At 41.8% G+C, this 19159-nt stretch overlaps 1 protein-coding gene across 3 annotated transcripts in view; it reads right to left on the bottom strand.

The window, feature by feature from the left end:
• The window catches only part of ppp1r16b (protein phosphatase 1, regulatory subunit 16B), a 90379-nt gene that overhangs the window by 46338 nt on the left and 24882 nt on the right, over positions 1-19159 (bottom strand). Inside the window, exons 1-3 of one of the 3 annotated variants that reach the window (XM_039612752.1) lie at positions 15744-15871; positions 15550-15631; positions 14204-14618 (exon numbers count right to left, since the gene is read on the bottom strand). In XM_039612752.1, coding sequence (XP_039468686.1) covers positions 14204-14471 — 268 coding nt within the window. In that variant the 5' untranslated portion in view covers positions 14472-14618; positions 15550-15631; positions 15744-15871. Of the gene's footprint in view, positions 1-14203; positions 14619-15549; positions 15632-15743; positions 15872-19159 lie in introns of those variants that run through there. The other 2 variants (XM_031740395.2, XM_031740394.2) reach the window with 2 other exon arrangements.

Here is a 19159-nt window from a genome sequence, read left to right as displayed (position 1 = left end):
ATCTTAACATATGTATATAAACAACTTAGAATCAATACACTCACTATAAACAATTTATGATTTCACTACTTGTATGCGAAACATCACTTCTAGTGATGAACCCAGAGAATTATGAAATGTTACAGCTGCCTTGAGTTTCACTCTACTCTCTGTAAACATCTTCGAGCCAGGCTTTAAGTTTTCATCTCAGCGGTTTGTTTCATCCCGTCGTTGTTGCAATCACTTACAATCTCCAAACTTTCATATGTAACACAAACGTACATTTCTTTACGTGGGCCTGCCACCAGTTTCAGGATGCAGTTCAAAATTCATCATCACATTGAGAGCTTTTCATTTTTTAGATAGCGGCCATGACAGAAAAAAAAAAAAAAAAGCAGAAGAAGAAAAAAAAAAAAAAAATACTGCAGCCCTTCATCACGGGCCAAAATCTGATGTCGGGCCTGTTTTTTTGTTCTTCACTCCAGGCTCAAGTCAAAAGGAGATTATCCTTTTGAAGGATGTAGCTTCCAAACTTTGGAACTTTCTCTCACTGGACTAACATATGTGGACACCTCTAAAAAGCGGCTGCATGTTTATACTGGATTTTGCTTGATACCATTTTTTCTATACTTCTGCATTCGTTGCGGCCCTTTATTCGTTTGCAAATGTGTTTTAACTTAAATGTAAAAGGTGAAATATAAATAAACAAACATTCAGGCGTGCCTTACATTGCATTTATCTGACATTGTTTAGTCATTATTTTAAAACATTCCTGCTGGAAAATGTTTCACTATGTTTTAAGACAACTGAGATTGAATAGTACATTATGAGACAAACACCAATATCATGGCTGTGCATGTCACTGTGGCCCGGGTCTGAATGGCGTTATTTAAAAAGATCAATAAAGTTACTTGTAGTATGTATCATGCATCATGCCTGAAAGGGGCTTTACTTACTAAGTTGTGTAGTATCTTTCAGATCTTCTATTTACTGTTTTGATTCCCTCACCTCAGCTGTGCTGCTGCATTTCAGTGAAAAAGGCTCAAAGAACCCATTTTATAAGCTAAGCAGCAAATTATAGATACAGAAAGTCAGGAAATATCAGATGAACGTAGCGGAGCATTCATCAGCTAACGGATTCTCAGTTAATGTGCATCTTGATGATACATTTTCAGTTGAATTAACAGAAAACATGAAAACATTTCAAGTTCATGATAAACATTAGCTAACTGCTAAAAAGCTGCGATTACGTGGTGTCTTTTGGAGCATTTTAGAGATCTGCTGATAAGCTTTGTTAGGTTTTTGAAACAACCCGATTTCAATTATTTCTTTGCTGCACTAAAAATGAGAATGGAAAAAGGGGCTGATGCATTGCACATGCTAAACAGAGTGCATTATTTCTTACAAATTAGATATTTTTATCTTAACGCAACCAAATAGCCCCAAACGATGTCAGTGCACCAAATGAACAGCAACTTTCTAAACACAGGCATTCAGGCAGCCAGGTAGCCGTTTCTGTCTTCCTGTCAGCCGTGCAGAAAAGTAGGCCACTCCGCACGTCCATAAGTAGCAGCTAAATGACATTGGTTTTAGTAGGACGTTAGGAAAGAAGATCATTAATATAATTAGCATTCCGCTGTGTGTTATAATTATCCTCCACATGATGAGCTATAAAGCGACTTTAATTGTATGTTACGCTGCCTTAACAGATGTAGTTAGATAGCACCGCGGGGAAAGCAACAGAAAGACCAAACAAACTGTGGATTGGGATGCAGAAGGTGCTCGCAGGGTCTCGGTGAGCAAATTAAAGCTGGAGCAGAATAAACAGATCATTCTCCAGTGACCTCAAAGTTTTGGTTTTCGAAAGACTGCACTGAATGCACTCAAAAGCTGGACAAATACAGGCACGCGATAATGTGATTAACAGACAAATCCTTCAGGTGGTCCACTAACATGATGAACCCAGAATTTAATCCCACTCCCATCCTGTGGTTAGCAAATGTTAGCTGGAGCTATAAAAATATCTAAAAACATAATGAAATCAAGTCCACATCTAGACAAACAGGTGATCAGATTAACTTTAAGTCCGTAAGCACTGTTTCAAATAGCTGAGGCTTTTCTGCTCATTTTAATATGATAATGCCAAGAGTCTGGCTGCCTTTTAAGCCTGAAGACAGTCAAAGATAAAAGTGAAAGCTTTTGCCCCATTCGTGTGTTTGTCCACATAAATGAAGGTTTACAGGCATCACTGTTGCCCTTTAACACTGTACTTTAGCAAATTGCTAACATCAGCAGGCAATCACAGCACTGACGTTTAAACAGTGTAACAGTTGCAATCTTCACCTTCTTATTTTGAAGAATTAGCATGCTCTTTAAGTTACATTTTGGAAATGAAAGCACTAAATGACAAGTTAATGGTTTCGCCAAAACCAGTGGTATACGTCAATGTATACGTCAAGTTTTGCTGTTCTGTATCACACACTTCCTGTCTTTTCTCCACCATCCTTGTCAGAAATAAAGGCCCTAAAATTTTTAAAAAGCTGGAGAAGGGGAAGCTGTGTTATTCTATAACAGATCTACAGGTATGTGGGCCAAAGTAGAGGTAGAACGGATTAAACTACGATAATCATAATAATCGCTTTCTCCATGAGAGCTCATATGATGTACTGAGAAAACCAACCAAACGAGGCTTCATCGTGAGTCACATCACATCCATGCAGAGACAGATGGGAGAGAGGCACAATCATTTAAAAAGCTTCCAAAACATTTCAACTGATCCTCTTCCCCTCTTCCAGATAGATCCCCAACCTCAAGCCAAGCTGCCCTAAACCACCACAATAGTTCCTATAACTGAGTAGCAACTGCTACTCAGTTCTACTCAACCATTCTGCTTATACAAACACACTGACATAATTGAGAAAAATTTTACACGTGCAGGTCACAAATTCATATGATAAACATGCCACGGCCTGATGACTTTATGACACACATGAGAAAAAAAATCTACACACACTAATTGTAACTGTGACCGCTTCCCCACACGCTCTGCTTTTTATCCATAGCTGCTGTGCTTTACCTAGACATTGTTTAAAGCTTATTCATAACACTTCACATGTGCCATCGCTTAAACTGACACTTACCAGCTCCACTTTCTCTCGAGCAGGAGAGGATGGATGACCTACGAAGACGTTCACTCCCTCGTGCACTCGTCTAAACATTTTCTTAGCCTACACAAGATTGTCCAAAATGAGATACGGTCTCATTACTGGTTTCATTTTAACACAGACTTCAGTCATGCAGATGAGTTTACAATAACTTAACGAATTCCCAGCCTTATGGATGATGAGACTTAATTATCGGTTTGCATCATCAGCCTTTTAATTTCTCATTCCTCCACCTCTAGTCATAAGGGTGGTGCCCACAAACATCCAACTAGCCTGGAAATGAACTGAGTGGTTCAAATGCCAACTTTTTACTACAAGAATAGAATTAGTCAATTCTCAAGAGTTGATTTTACTTCCAATGTTACACTTGGCACTTGACGATTATTGTTCCACTGAGGATATCTGAGGCTTCTTCTCTGTATTGATTGGCACATCCTCAGGCTGTAAACAGCTGCAGTGGTTGCCATTTACTCATCGCAGCTCAGCTCAGCTCCATTTCTCCTGTTTGGATTTATGGCTTTGGTAATACCTCATATAGGCGGCATGAAGGTGGGCTGTGTTCCTTGAAACCTTTCAAAATGTATTTAGCTTAGTTTTTAAAAACGTGAAATACTGTGAAATACTGTCTACATTCAAAAACACATCAGGCTTTACCTTCTACATGGATAACATCCTCTGACTTTCAGCACGTGCAATTAAGAAGCTATTCAAAATGTTTCAGGGATTTAACATTATCAGTCTAAGTGTTGTTAATGTGGCTGCCCCTTTTTGGTTTGTTGCAGTCTAATCCTTGTTGAATAATCCAGAATCCTATTGAAGGATTTATGGTGGGGGGGCTGTTCACTCACTGTGAAGGTGGGCATGTGGAGAGACAACCGAAGATATTATGAGGTGGCTCAGAAGAAGCGGGGGAACAGCGGGATGCTGAACAAGCACTCGGGGGATTGGCAACGGTGGATCAACCTCGATCCACATTGATGCTTAAACGCCTTCAGCGAGCCACCGTGCAGGCAGGTGGGCTTCAATCACAGTCACTGATAAGATGCAATCCTGCTGGTGGATTTATTTGTAGCTCGGTTCCAATTTCACCATTTAGGACCCTAAAATGTTTATTTTCCCCATTTTTCTTCCAGCTGTGCTTCCTGGTATATTTCCATTAAGATGGCTTCAACAAATACAATACCAGCAGCGCTATTCCAACTCTTTCATATCAGACTAAATATTGTGATCTGACAACACTATCACTCAGCATCATGTGTGTGCACTTTCCAAACCTGTAACACCGTGGCTATGGTGAAACAGCAGTTCAGCTGATCATTAACACAAATATCTAATCAGCCAAGTCGATGCCTGCAGGCTTGCAGACATGGTCAAGACGACCTGCTGAAGACCAAACCGAGCATCTGAATGTGAAAGAAAGGTAATTTACGTGACTTTGAACGTGGCATGATTGCTGGTGCCAAACAGGCTGGTCTGAGTATTTCAGAAACTGCTGATCTACTGGGATTTTGCACACACCCATCTGTGTGTTTACAGAGAAAAGGTCTGGAAAAAAGAGAAAATATCCAGTGAGCGGCAGTCGTGGAAATGCTTTGTTGATGTCAGACGAGAGGAGAATTGTTCAGAGGAGAGCGCTTTGAGCTAAGAGTAATTCAAATCACCGGTTGTTACAAACAAGGCAGAAGAGCAAAAACTTGAAGCAGGTGGGCGACAGCAGCAAAAGACCACATCAGATGATAGTGTCAGAATTTTATGTAAACAACATGAAACCCTCCATCCAGTCTTCTATCAGCAGTTCAGCCTGGTGCTGGTGGTGTGATGGGGTGGGGGATATTTTCTTGGCACACCTTGTGCCCCTTAGCATCGTTTAAATGCCACAGTCGAGCTGAGTATTGTTGCTGACCATGTCCATCGCTCTATGAGCACAGTATGCACATCTTTTGATGGCTGCATCCGGCAGCATAACATACTATGTCAAAAAAACCCCTCTCATCACATCAAAGTAGTTTCTTGAACATGACAAGTACTACACTCAAATGGCCAAAGTGGCACAGGAGATGGATGTACAGCTGACAAATCTACAGCAACTGTGTGATGCCATCATGTCAATGTGGACCAAAATCTCTGAGGAATGTTTTCCAGCACATTGATGGATCTATGCCGGAAAGAATTACAGCAGTTCTGAAGCCAAAAACAAGGTCTAACTAGGTATTAGCAAGGTGTACCTAAAAAAGTGGCCTGTGACCTTTTCCAATAAATCTCAAACATGTGTTGTCTACGGTTTAGTCCACCCACGCCAAATGTACTTGAGGTCAAGTTAACCTAGTTGCCACAACCACATCCGACGGCCTCCTGCATGCTATGCCACGGAGCTGCAGCAGTGATGATGCAAAATTTGTGCCTTTGCAGCTGAGTAGCTTGGGGCCAAGGCTGCGTGGCCCTCTCTGTCTGCCTCAGTTACCATGGAAATAAGAGTTAACTTGAGAGTCGGGGCTCTCCCGGGAGAATTGACTGATGTGAAAGAGGGAAGAAGAGGGAGATCTTAGCGAGCCCATTGGCAGCCTACCGCTTAATAACCACGGTTCAGTTAAGATGTGTCTAAAATAGGAAAGAACAATGATGTAATATGTAATACCATGTATAATAATCTAATTTTGCATGCAAGTTTGCAAAAAGGTGCACACATGAGAAAGAAATCCAAGTGAACAGAAGAGAAGCGTGCTGTAGTGAAAGTAACAGGCACAATGAAGCAGAGGTACTCAGTAGTCAGTTCCAATCAATAACCCTTTGTTGTTGTGCAGCAGTTACACAGACAAAACTTTGTCCGAACACGAGACCAAACAAGCCAAAATTCTGATAATTCCTCGCTCCACTGCATCCTTCACTTCTGACTGGACCAATTCCTGACACCATATCACAGACATTCATCCTCGGCACAGCCTCATAGATGTTCAGCACCATAATGTTGCTCCTACTTTTGTATCAAGCATTGTGATTTCCAAAGTATGTCACATGACCAAGATGATTCAGCCCCCCCTGCCCAATAGCTTCGCCCAGGCTGAGGCACATGAACAGAGAGGAGACAGCAGTGCCACTGTTGCTGCTCTCCCTGGCACACAAATGCCCGAGGAGCTCCGTCTGACGAGTCGAAGAAGAGAAATCCAAGGGAAAGAGAAAGACGAGGGCAGCAAAAGATAATGACAACGATAAGAGAAAGATCAGAGTTTTGTTAACCTGCAGGTAGCCTGAGACATCGTGAAAACCGCCCTAACCACAAAAGGCCAACCAGGAAAGAAAAGGAGGAGGAAAATGCATCCAAAATTTCAACAGTCTTGCAGTTCAGATGTTAAAAAAAAAAAAAATGAAATTCAGCTTCTTAGAATCCACTGAAGTCAGGCGAATGAAACTAGTCCTCCTAATCACAGGAGCATTTGATAGATGCCACCCTCGCAAGGCTACGCCTCATTGTCGCAGCTCTGCTCGTGGAAATGAAATGCCAGATCCCACTTGAGTAATCAACCACTCCAATGTCACATAAAATCAGCGATTATGAGGATGAAGAGGCAAAAAGGGAAAAAAAATGCAAAGAGCCGATGGTGAAAGAGCCTTGATTTAGCCTCGAGTAAAGTAGCATATTTTCAAAGATGCAGGGATAGTTTAAAAAAAGAAAAGAAAAAAACTCGTCTCAGTCAATGAATAAATGAACAAAGCATAAAAGTGCCATATGGACCTTTATGATGCAGATTAGATGAAGTGAATGCAGAAGTTTTGCTTGACAGATTTAACCGTGTGATGACTAATTAAAAGTCTCACAGCGCAGCCAACACCGTTCTATTGCATCAAGATGAATTATTATCCTTTAGGACTGTAACTTTAAAGCAAATACAAAGTGGCGGTTTCATAATAAGGCTTCCAATCTAGCAAATTGATCAGAGTCCACCTAATATAAAATCATAAAACAGAAAATAAACAGAAGAAGTTAGCAGTAATTATTTTTCTGTCCACTAAATAAGCAAATATTAGACACAAATATTGCACAACAGAGACACTTATTCACAGATTTTCAAATTATTGGTTACAATGAAGCAACTCAAGTATATCAAACCGACGTCAGGACAGAGCAGTAACTGTTGAGGGATACATGCAACACTCGTGTCCTAACAGACCGCTCACCCTTTTAGTGACCTGTGTTTCAGCACATGATGCACGACACCGGCTGACCGGCTTACTCCACAGATGTCACAGGTCATCCCCGGCTTAACTGAACATGTGAGTAAACAACCTCATGTTCTGGGTTAGTAGTTAGTCCAGAGTAGAAAAACAAAAGATCCAAAATTTTTCTTTTTCTTAAGTAGAGTTTGTGTTTAACATCAAATATCACAGAGCATTACTATTAAATAAAAAGAAATCCAGAAAAAAAAAGAACAAGCAAATCCAGGACACATTAAAGTCTACATACCTCTAATGGACGCCTAAAGCGCTTGTCATATCACTGGTCTTATATCACACCTAGTGGTTTATAAAGCATTTGAAAGGAGGGATAGGTAATAAGCCTCGGGCAGCTTTTAGTGGCTGGTAAAAAAGTTCATCCTTTTATGTCTGTGAGAGCAAATCATCAGAAGTTTACCAATTCTCTTTTGTCTTGGCCCGACATTATCACGGCAATCTAACACAGAGCAGTGACATTAATCTCACAGAGTGACCTACATCATCACTGCACATTTATTTTTTCATGGCACGACCTGTGAGCGGTTCCCCTTCATCTGCTCAGCTCATTACTCTTTCATCTTGACGAAAATACACGTTAATGACACCATCTGACGAACAGAGCGAGATCAGAGTTAGTCTGGCTAGTTTGGAGGTTAGTTTTCTTCCTTCGCACTATAATAACTTTTTTTATTGTTTTTTTTCTCCCCCTGTCTAAAGAGAGTGACACGAAGTAGATTCATCCACTGTGTGTGATCATGAGCATCCATGCAGTGAGGCAACAAAAGACAAAACAGTCAGTCCATTTAACCCACAAGACACCAAGCTGCTTTCACAACTAAAATAAGAGTGCGGTTATTTATGCAAACATTATATTATGCTAGAATGACAGCAGGTAAATAGTGGCGGGAGACTAAAATTCATGTGACCATTTGCAGTCCGTTACTATCTTCAAGCAACTTTGTTGCATCAAGATGGTGACAGAAATGCAATAAGATGAGTCAGTCTGTTATCAGTTTTCTATCGAATGTGGTCCAGTCTAGCTGCTTGGTACCCTGTGTGTGTGTGCTTATATAGGAACATAACCAGAATACAACCAGTTAAGTCTATTGAATAATTTCACAGCATAGAGTAATACAGATTTATTGCAATGTCTTAGGAATCTGTGTGTGTTTATAAAAATATATGGCAATCATTTACGAACCTTCGTCCAGCTGTCTGGTCGCAACTGCACTCGGTTCAAGTTGGACTGCAACTGCTTGGAGACGGGTTGCTAGTGGTCAACCAGTGGTTGAGGATCTTACACTCTTAACCTCTCAGCAATCACTAGGCACCAAGCCATTTTTCCTATTAGCAAGGTATTTTCAGATCTATCTTTACTCTAGTGTGACTGAGTCATATGGCAAATATTCTTAAATGTTTTAATGTGACTAATTAGGGTCTTCAATCATTTTCATGGCAAAAGAGTTTACAAAAACCCAAACTGTATCATATAAGTTGTGCACAAACACTCGAGGCTTCTGCAGCGATAAATCCGACTACAATAAATCTGCTTAGCCACGGTTCACTCCAAGACAATGCAGTGATTAGAAGAGAAAAATTGCAAATAAAATCAAAGCTTATAATAAAAAAAATAAAGAGCCATGCTGGCCGTTTGCTCCTGCTGTCTAAAATGCTTTTACATTGCAATGTGTTCATCTAATATTTTGAATCCAAGCAAAAGTCATTCAACCACCTTAAATCATTTAGAACAGAATTATTTTCTAAAAGCAGAAGGTCACTAGATGTGAAAATCCAACACAAAGCTTCTTTTAAAAATCTGGGCTCTTCAATTTCTTATGTGCTTCGATAGAAAGAGTTGGTTGGCGTGTGAAACCAGATGTAGAGATGAACCAGTATGCAGTTTGTTCCTCCTATAGATAAAAAATAAAGAATGAGAAAAAGCTGGAAACAGTGAACTGAGAAGTGTGAAAGAAAGAGACTGAACAGATATTACTGTTAAAGGTCACTCTTCTCTTGGCAAGCGGTGACATCTGATGTGAAGTATTTATGTGTCTGCTGCCTTCTTTTTTTAATGGCACTCTATTGCTGCCATATGCCTGGGAGCAGCTAAGCCTGGCCGAGGCCTCTGAGGGGAAGGCCTTATGAGTCTAATAAGACAGCAGAAGAAGACAAAAGCTCCTCTGAGACCTAATTTGCAAACAAATAAATACGAAGAGAAAAGAAACAAGGGAAAAGCCACGTGTGAATTCTCCTTCCAAGAGGCGTTACTCGCTGCAGGAGTATTTTTCTATCCCGAAATCCACATTTATTCCTCCTCTTTGTTTTTATGATGATATGGCAGAAGAAGAAAAAAAGGTTGTGAACCAAGAGCAAAAGCCGCATTGCTAAAAATGGAATGTGGATTTTAAGTGTGGCTTTTCCAACCCTGAGTTACAAGTTATGATTTTCAGTAGGGAATAAGTGGTAATTAGCGTGCTGGGTGTTGCCACGTGAGTGGGTGTATAAATAAAGAGCTCAGGGGTGGGAAAGGCAAAGAAGCTGCAAAACACAACCTGGGTTCAAGAAAACGCCACTGCTTCTGTCACTGCTGCCGTTCACATGATCAGAAACGACGAAGCTCTCCACAGAACGAAGAAGAGGCACAAATTTAGAAGTAGAACAAGTTGATTATTTCTCCCCATAGATGTTTTTGCATTTTACACATTCACAAGACTTTCCTCCCCTTTTTAGATCCATTTTACAGCTTCCTTCTTGGTATGTAGGATTGCTTGGTGAGGAAGATGTTGCACCAAAATATCTAAAAGTTTGTACTGCGATTGAGCAGCAGCACAGATAAAAGATAAGGAGGGGTTGAAGTCCTAAGCTTTCTTTGTCCTATTTGATTTAGAACCATCGGTGGCAACAATTCTGTCCCTGTGTCTGACAGGCTGCTTTTCAACCCGCCTTCAGCTGTTGCTTCTGGGAACGACTGTAAACACCCCCCCACCCCAGACAAAGTCAGACAGCATGTTGTTTGAATGATTTGGGGGGGGGGGTTTCAAAAAAGCAGCTCTTACAGTACAGACATTCACACAGAAAGACAGCACAAGATACTGAAAAGCAGTTACTGAATGTCCTGTTCATTCACGCTACTTTTCACCCACTTACACTCTCGCTATTTATAGTTGATTTTCTCCAAATGCCTCCATTGTTTTCTCAATTTTTGCTTTCTGACGGTGTTTAACGGCTTTAAGTCAGACATTTTTCCCCCCTCTACAGTTCTACTCTTACTTTTTTTCCCCTCTTCCCATTAATACTATTGACTCCTGGGCCATCTCATCAGATTACCCAGCGGTTTTAGGAGGAAATGTCAGGTCATACCACGCTGACTGTCTTTGAGTTTTGTTGACAGTTCCTTCTGACCCCACTGGCTGCTCCTCTGCAGGACGGCAGTTCTCTGGAGAAGAGAAATCCCATCCATCTCAATTGCTGAAGAGGCGCGCAGAAAGACACCAAAGTGCTTCACAGTAATTTCACAGCCATCAGCCCTCATCACTGTGAGAGGGCAGTGGGTTCAGGATGGTGCGAACCACAGGGCGAAGAAATGGACTCTCACTCGGGATGCATCCCTTTGCATCCAGCACTTTCCTACTCACTGCTGCTTTCACACATCTTGAGACAGACACTCAAAATTTGCATTCACGTAAGCTCAAATATTCTTCCTTCTCTCTCTGTCACAACCACACAAAAACTTTTTGCATACGCACACACACACACAATTTTAAACATAAATATACAATATACCCTCTGCAGCTTCACCATACCCGTCCCGTGTCTCTCACAGTCTGGTGAGTCTGCTTCCTCGCTCACCAGACAGGAAGTTATAATGACAAGAATACGCACGGATGCACACACACACACACACACACACACACACACACACACACACACACACACACACACACACACACACACACTTAAATGCAAGCATAAAACCTGCACACCTGCATCTACAAAAATTTTAATAACAGTCAATATAGTAAAGCTTGAAAATACACCAAAAAACCATCATTTATAAAGCATGCATAGGAGTTATCACACACAATATTGGTCATCTTGTCCTCACACAATCACAGGCCACCTCCAGCCAACGTGCTCTGAAGCTCTGACCCAAACCACAGAGAGAAAAAAAGAGCAGGCAAAGAATCACAGGAAGCAGCTCGCCTACTCCAACCAATCAGGGATTAAAACATGAGTCAGCCCAGTCTCTCATCTTATTGTGGCCTTGAGGCCTTTAGAGCGACTCCTGGGTCAAAGTTAGTCTCTCTGTATTTACTTCTCTCCCTTCCGTCCTCTTCATGAAAAAGAGGTGATGATGGCTACTTTTGTTCCCAGCCTCATCGTCAACTCTCTGCTGCTAGCGCCGCCTTTGTAGTCATTGTTTAGGCCGACCGGGGGTTTAACTTCTGTCCAACAGTCCCGATTTTAAAAATTTCTCAACCTTTTCCCATCATTTCATCTACTTTCGATTTCCTTTTTTAATATATATATGTAAGCCTTTTTGAAATGATACTGTCATGTAACATTTCTGTAAAAAGGGTGCTGTGTGCTGGAGCAGCACAGTGTGTGGACTCATGACGCCTGATCGAGCATTTGGGGACCAGAGGGAAGGAGAGAGGAGATTATCAAGCTCCTAAGCTAGCCAGCTGCCACTGGAGCTGTGTGGGCAACACTACATCCTGTCTCCCTTTTTTTTCCTCCCTGCCTCTTTCATGGTCACTCTCATTAGACAGCAGTGATAGCAGACGTCTCTATAGTGAAGTACTGCAGGACACAGGGAGAAGGAAAGGGAATCAAAAGCTGAGAACCATCAAAAATCATGCACACTAAATTTGGAAAATTCCTTTTCTCTCTGCTGGCATGTTATTCTGACAGTTGTGCAAAACAGTGACATCAGACTCATGATGGTGGAGCTTTTGTACATCTGAGACACATGCAAGCCCTCTTTTATTATTTCTAGACAGTCTTCAGACTCTGATAATAAATTTGTGCTTAGAGGTGGTAATCGTAGCTCGTTGTATAGCACTGTCACGACACAACTGTGTCACAGAAGAACATGAAGTCTTTTCACTTTTGCCAACTTCATCCTAATCCATTTGCAACCACAAGGAGTCACATTATAGCAGCTCCGGTAAGTAAGAGCATTAATGCTCAATTAATTAGCCAGTTTATCGATAACTGCATCAAAAGAAGAAGGGACACCTTGTACAGTCAAAGCAATAATGTATCCCCAGTCTAGCTGTATGTAAATTAAAAACCTCCTTTTTCTACACTTGAAAAATTGATCAGGAATCAATCATAAAGGATTTTGTATGTGTGCATCCTTAACATGGAGGACACTGAGAAAAGCTCCTACACAGCTGAAGAGGTCAAAACAAAGAAATCTATCAGTGGTGTATAAATACTCATTCGATCTGACATGAGTTAGTGTGTGACTGCGGACAAATGTTTGTTGTTGTTAAACCATCCCCGAAAGGGAACCTTCAATATTGATGAGTAGACATTGTGTGTTCCTTGCTTCCTCGTGTGGTTTCTCAAAACCGATCTAAAGACTCACACGATCAGCCCCAACATCCTGGTGCAGTCTAAGCGCCTCAGCAGACCTTCTGGGAAATACACACAGCGCAGCAGTTTGCAATAAAAGCCCCGAAATGATGCTCAAACCATTTCTCACATCACACACAACAGTGAAACCAGCAACAACAACATCAAAGATTTTCTTTTTTAGTTTTACCCAATTAAGTAGCTTCCTTTCGCTTACACCAAAGCTTAATTTCAGCTACACGCCGTGATAAAATCCAGCAGACCCCTGTAGACATCACAAGACTTCTAGTGTCTCACACTCCAGCTGGAGCTTATACGTGCCAGTGAACAGTCCATGTGCATGTGTGTGTACAGACACTGCAGTGTAGCTTCAGCCTTGTAAATATTATTGTGAAAATACATCAGCCTTGAGAGGGATGTCCTATCTGTGAAGACAGCTTGCACGAGCAAAGAATATACAGTAGCACTGCTGTGGGCTGCATTTGTGACGATTAAAAAAATAAATAAATAAAACAGACTTCAATCCAATTTCAAGTTACAGTGACGTTAAATTAGACGCAAAATCTAAGCGATAGCAGCCCGTTATCATCCCTGCATCGCCGACACACTGTTAGCACAGCCACAGCAACACGGGGCTGCCGGTACTGGAGGAAAACAATCATTATCTCCAAATAGGGGGGCCCCATCCGTAGAAATTTTAATTAAAAGACTGGCAGAGTTTCATCTCAGTGTGACAACTCCATTATTTCTCAATGATAAAACAGTCTCCTAGCAGAACAAATTCAATTGGAATGGAGTGACTTCCACTGGCGGTTTAAGTGGGCAGGCCAAGCTAATCGTTTTCCTGACCTTGGCATTTTGGTATCCAGGGGAAGTAGTGTGGTGAGGCCAAAATTAGTGTCATTATTCAAACGTGGTGTCGAGGGTAAGTCTGAGCTCAGTTGAGCAAAACTTTATTTGAACTATTTATTTTTTTAACAGCGCAGAGCGCAAGGAACACTAAAGTGAAATAAATAAATTAAAAGGGCAATGCCTGGCCTCGGTGCAGCCTGTTCATCCTCCTGTCATCTTGCAAGCAACAAAGAAATAACCCCAGCTGTACTTACCCATATCCGTAAATAATACCTTTATTTTACAGCTAAATCAAAATACTTAGTAGACTTGATGTAATGAATCCAAACTAGTTGTAATTAGGCAAGCAGAAATAAATAAGCCACCCTTTTATTTTCTGATCTGCACGTATCATTAATATTCTGTACTGGTCTTACCTTCATCTGGATCATTCCTGGCTGAAGCCTCCAGCAGCGCCACGCTGGCGGCAAACGACACGTGTTTCTTGGGCTCTGATTGCTGGAGGCTGTTGGCAATGCGTCCCTTCTTGTCGGCCTTTCGCTTCTTGTTTTGCATCTCCTTCTCATACACAGCCCATCTCTTCAGCTGCTGGGTGCGCCGCTTCTGGGCAGCCCGCAGTCTCTCCAGACTGGGCACCTTGTCCAGCTGCTGCAGCTCTTGGATCAGCTCCAGGTGGTTGGCCATGGTGCCGGGTTGGGGTGGGGTGGACAGCAACACTGGGCGATGGTAAAGGGGTGAACTGGAAGAGAGGTAGGATTCTAGCGAGGGCTGCACCTCCGGCCGTGGCCTCCTCCCACGATCGTCATCATCCTTTCAGCAGTGGTGAACGACCTGGAAGAAGAGACGGAGGGAAAAGCTGAGCCACAAAATGCCAGCTATAAACTTTTTATCTTCTGGAACTTTAATACACCAGTAAATAAAACGTTAAAGTTGTTTGATGCTTGTTATTCAAGCCGACTCTGGACTTTAAAAGCTCTACATTGCAGAGTCTATTGGGACACACTGACATTTAAAAGAAGTGCTGGTCTGACACACCACAGCAAAGTGCACAGAGATTCTGGTGTCCTAGTTAAACAGACCCCAGAACAAGCTACCATTTAACAAGGCACCGAACCACCGTTTGCTAAGAGTCTACTTTCTTATGTCTGTTGTGAACAAATGAACAAATATGAAATCAATATTTTTTTTCATGACCACTTCATTTCTTTCACCAACTTGCAGATTTTTACTTATTAAGAGAGAATCAAGAGCAAGAATGAGAGGTCACGGTTTCAATGTTTAACTGAACTGCATGGGTCACAGTCTTGGTGATCCACTTGCTTTGTGAGCTGTTAACAGTTTTTCTACCATCCTCCATCAAGGCAAACCGCTTCCTGAGCACTACAAGCAAGCGCCAGCACAATGAGAGAGAAAAAAGCACCGGAGCAGCGAGTTGACGCGGGGACTTTTCATGTCAGTGCTGCATTCATGTAAACATGAATAAAATGCACCTCTCCTTTTCTCTCTGACAATTGACAGCAGCACCATGAGTGAACCAGCAAAAGCCCATTTTTCAGTCACTCGTAATTTTTGTGGACATGAAGAAAAAACAGCTAACTGTGTGGTGAAACCTAAAAAGGAGACAATTTACTTTTGTCATTGTATAAAGATCAGCAGCTGCAAAAAGTTAAGCTGAGTAAATAAAGAATAAACATGCAGGAACAGTAAGTGGAAAGTGCAGTGATTGAGTTTTGTCAGGCTACTTCCTTTGAACAGCACTCACAACAATGTACGGACATTTTAACGCCACAGCCAGAAAAACTTCTCATCAGGTCTGGCAGGATTATCACGCGATCGTCGATCATCTATCACACAAACACACACAGCAAAAACAAACAACACTAAGTAAATAGCTTGAAACGTCAACATCTGCATGCTGCATGCATGATACATGCTGGCTTCTTTTTTGTTACTTACTATCACGTAACCACTGATAAGCATTTCCCTGTGCCCGCAGCTGTTCACCAGTGAAAGCTGTGCAGTCTGGCTGCATCCCCCTGATGAAAGGCTCCACAATGCAAATGCTGCTTTATGTATTCAGCCTCCACCAACCTCGTTCTACATTTCCTCTGCAGCACCAAAGTGCTAAAAACACGGACAGGAAGCAAGGAGCACAATCACTTCCTACAGCATCACTTTCAGTCGCCAGCTTACCAGCACAGCGCGTCTGTCTCCGCTTGGCTCAACAGAAGTTTTCCGTTAACATTCTCAAGTGGCAGCCAAGTGAGCGGTGCAAAAATGTCATCACAGCACACAAATGAAAGTAAACCTTTACACACCGTTGACTCTTAGATGCATAAGAGTTTCCAGCACAAAGATGTGAGCGGGTTCTCACAGCTTCTCTCTCAAAACCGACGAGATGGAGACAACGGGCCGTGATAGCAAATGCTTAGTAAAGAATGGGTCATCACTCAAAAGGTCGATGCAGGAGGATTAGCTGCAGGGTCTCAGATTATTCTACAGGAATTTAAAATCGAAGCTGTCGGCAGTTCTTGCACCGCACGTCGTTTAGGAAACAGTGAACGCAGAATTCCTGTCTCAGTTTCACTTGTTGGTTTAAAAGATAGTCTGTATACTGTTATATATTAGTATATATTAGTGCTACCCACATATGCAACGCATGCCTGAAAAAAAAAACTACACACTTCATTAGAAGAATTATTAATGTTTTGCCTGTGAGCATACTCTGACAGACTACTACTTACTCCCACAGTACTGTGATAGTATCAACTCGGTGCATAAATACTGTGTGATATTGTTTGTTCTGTCAGAAGCATCTGTTCCTGCTCCTCCTCAAGGAGGCCCATGCATTCAAGTAAGGACATGAAACACACCGTGAAGCTCATCCCGAGGCCTATCACTGCTAACACAGGAAATGCACCATGCTGGGTAATAAGGACACCGCTTGGATGATGTGGAAGGTTACAGACAAGGGTTATAAACAATGTCACACACAGCAGCGCGCCTACACGACTTCATCTGCGAGGAGTTTTATTTTTATATGTAGAAAGCATAAACGACCTGCAGACTTGACTGTTTTGCTCATATTATACTTTATATATTTAGCAAAGAGCATTAAAGTTTTTACTGTCCTATTTTATCGGCGAAATGAAAGTTTGCTCAGCTGAACTGCAGCCAGAGAGGCAGCCGCCCGTTTCTGGTTTATAGGGGCTGATTTTAGCGAACGAACTGATGAGATAATAAACTCACACATGCACACGCCCTCGCAACACTGCTGCTCGGTTACAAAAGGGGGAAAAAGATTTCTGATCATCCACGAAAGTGGATATCGCACCTGCAACCGTGCCACGTCCAAAGTCACTTAAATCGCCTCTGTTCCCCGTTCCGATGCTCGGCTTGAACTTCAACAGCTCGTCTGTACTATTTCTAAACGTACTGAGGTGTTGGCCTGTGCTGGACCGTGATTCAATATCTGCATTAGAAAGCACTTGAACAGATGTACCTAATAATATGGCCAGTTAATGCACAAATCATGGGAGTGTGAGATTTGGGATTTAACTCTAACATCGCGAGTTTTCAAATGAAGCAGGTGAGGGAAATGTCGATTAATAAACTGGGTCTAAAACCTCTTTAAAAAAAAATAAAAAATGTATTAAGCCATTTTACTTTGCAACGTATTGGATTTTACAATGTTAAAGTTTCCTCTGAAGTACTGTGAATGAGCCCGTCCAGATCAAAATGGGCTTTATTAGCCTGAGAGTACAGTATTGCAGTATCATACATATTCCTGGATTTATTTGCTATATTGTATTTTGTATCTAGAAAGTAAATAATATTTAAATCGAGCCTGAGTTCCTTTTACACGAAGGAACAGTTCGACCCCGTCTTCAGAGTGAGGAACACAGTTTCTTAAATACCTCCACCAAGTTTAGGTTTTTGGTAGCATTAGCCTGTTTGCATTTCATTCAGCAATTTGAATACATGTTCAATGTTCCTGAATAAGTATATATTTCTTTTGGTGGAGACTTGCCCTCTCAGGGTGCTTCTTGTTTAAAACTGGTAATGGATCAGTACTCCGTATCTGCAAATATTTAGAGCAAAGAGATCTGTATCGGATCGGAACAGGAAAAAGCTGGCTCACGTGCTCTGTTAGCGCTGATGAATGCATGTGTCACTCAGGTTAATCCATATTTGTGCATGCTAAGCAGCATCATCTTGTCAGCTTCTCAAAGGCGTAAATTTAACTTTAAGAATTCAGTGAATTTGAAATATGAATTTGAAATACACTTTTCTGTTAAAGAGAACAGTTTGTCTGCAGTCTGCAGGAGGAAAATGAAACCTTTGCCAGGAAACAGGCAAACAGCTCTAAACATCAACACCTCCAAAACCAAGGTGTTGTGCACCTTGCCTACCTTCACAGCCTTGTAAGCGAGAACAATTCAGCACAAAATGACAGCAGTGCAAGGCCTGGCAAGGCATGCAGAGCATTTGCGACACTCCAGCCCATCTGGAAGTCAAAGCAATACAGCTGCTGAACACAGGTCAGACTTTATAACAGCTTTGTCAAACCGGATATCCTTAGTGCTCAGAATACTGACACACAGTAAAAGGTAAAATGCTCTAAGATGGACACCACCTGGAAAAATGCTAACAAAACCACCCCAAAACAACATGGCAGCGAACACTAATGGCAAGGCTGAGAGACATGACTAAGGCCTAGTTCAACACGTAGCCCACGACAGGCGGAAGAAGGTCATCAATGAGGGCAAGTGATTCTGTGTCTCATCCTCATCACTGGCCATATAGTCTGTCTTCTCCACAACTTTTGGCAACAGTCTTCCTTTTTCAGTTTGTGGTCACTGAGCAAGTCTTTGGCTTAGAGCCGTCTCTGCTTTTTATGTTCTACAGTAGACAATTTATTTTCTTTTTAGGACCTGGAGGAAAAAAAAATCTAATCTACTTTAACTTTTAATTTCTTAACAGTTCCAAACAGGTTTCCAGTGTCTAATAATTGACTTTCTTTGACTGGTGTTCAGACAGCAGTGTTTCTGTGGGAGTGGGTATTTAGTCTCCAACTGACCCCATGCTCTCTCTCTTTCGCTGCGATTTGTCAGGGCAGCAGGCAAAGTGAATTAACTTCAGAAGGGATGTGTGACAAACACGGAGTGTCCACTGTTTTCCTTAGCTGTCTTTGATGCTCAATGGCATTAGTGCAGGAAATATGAAACCCAGGAGCTACTGTTGATCAAGTTAGGGGAATCAGAGCAGAGGTAATGATGTTACACGCGCGCGCACACACGCACACACCAAGTGACAGAAAAGACAGGAAGATAGAAACCTACCCAACTGTTGATGAGAGATATGTTAAACTT

The sequence above is a fragment of the Oreochromis aureus genome, linkage group 5 (genome assembly GCF_013358895.1).
Source record: "Oreochromis aureus strain Israel breed Guangdong linkage group 5, ZZ_aureus, whole genome shotgun sequence".
NCBI lineage: Eukaryota > Metazoa > Chordata > Actinopteri > Cichliformes > Cichlidae > Oreochromis > Oreochromis aureus.
The sequence above is the reverse complement of the archived record's forward strand: the minus strand, read 5'-3'. Positions and strand labels throughout refer to the sequence as shown.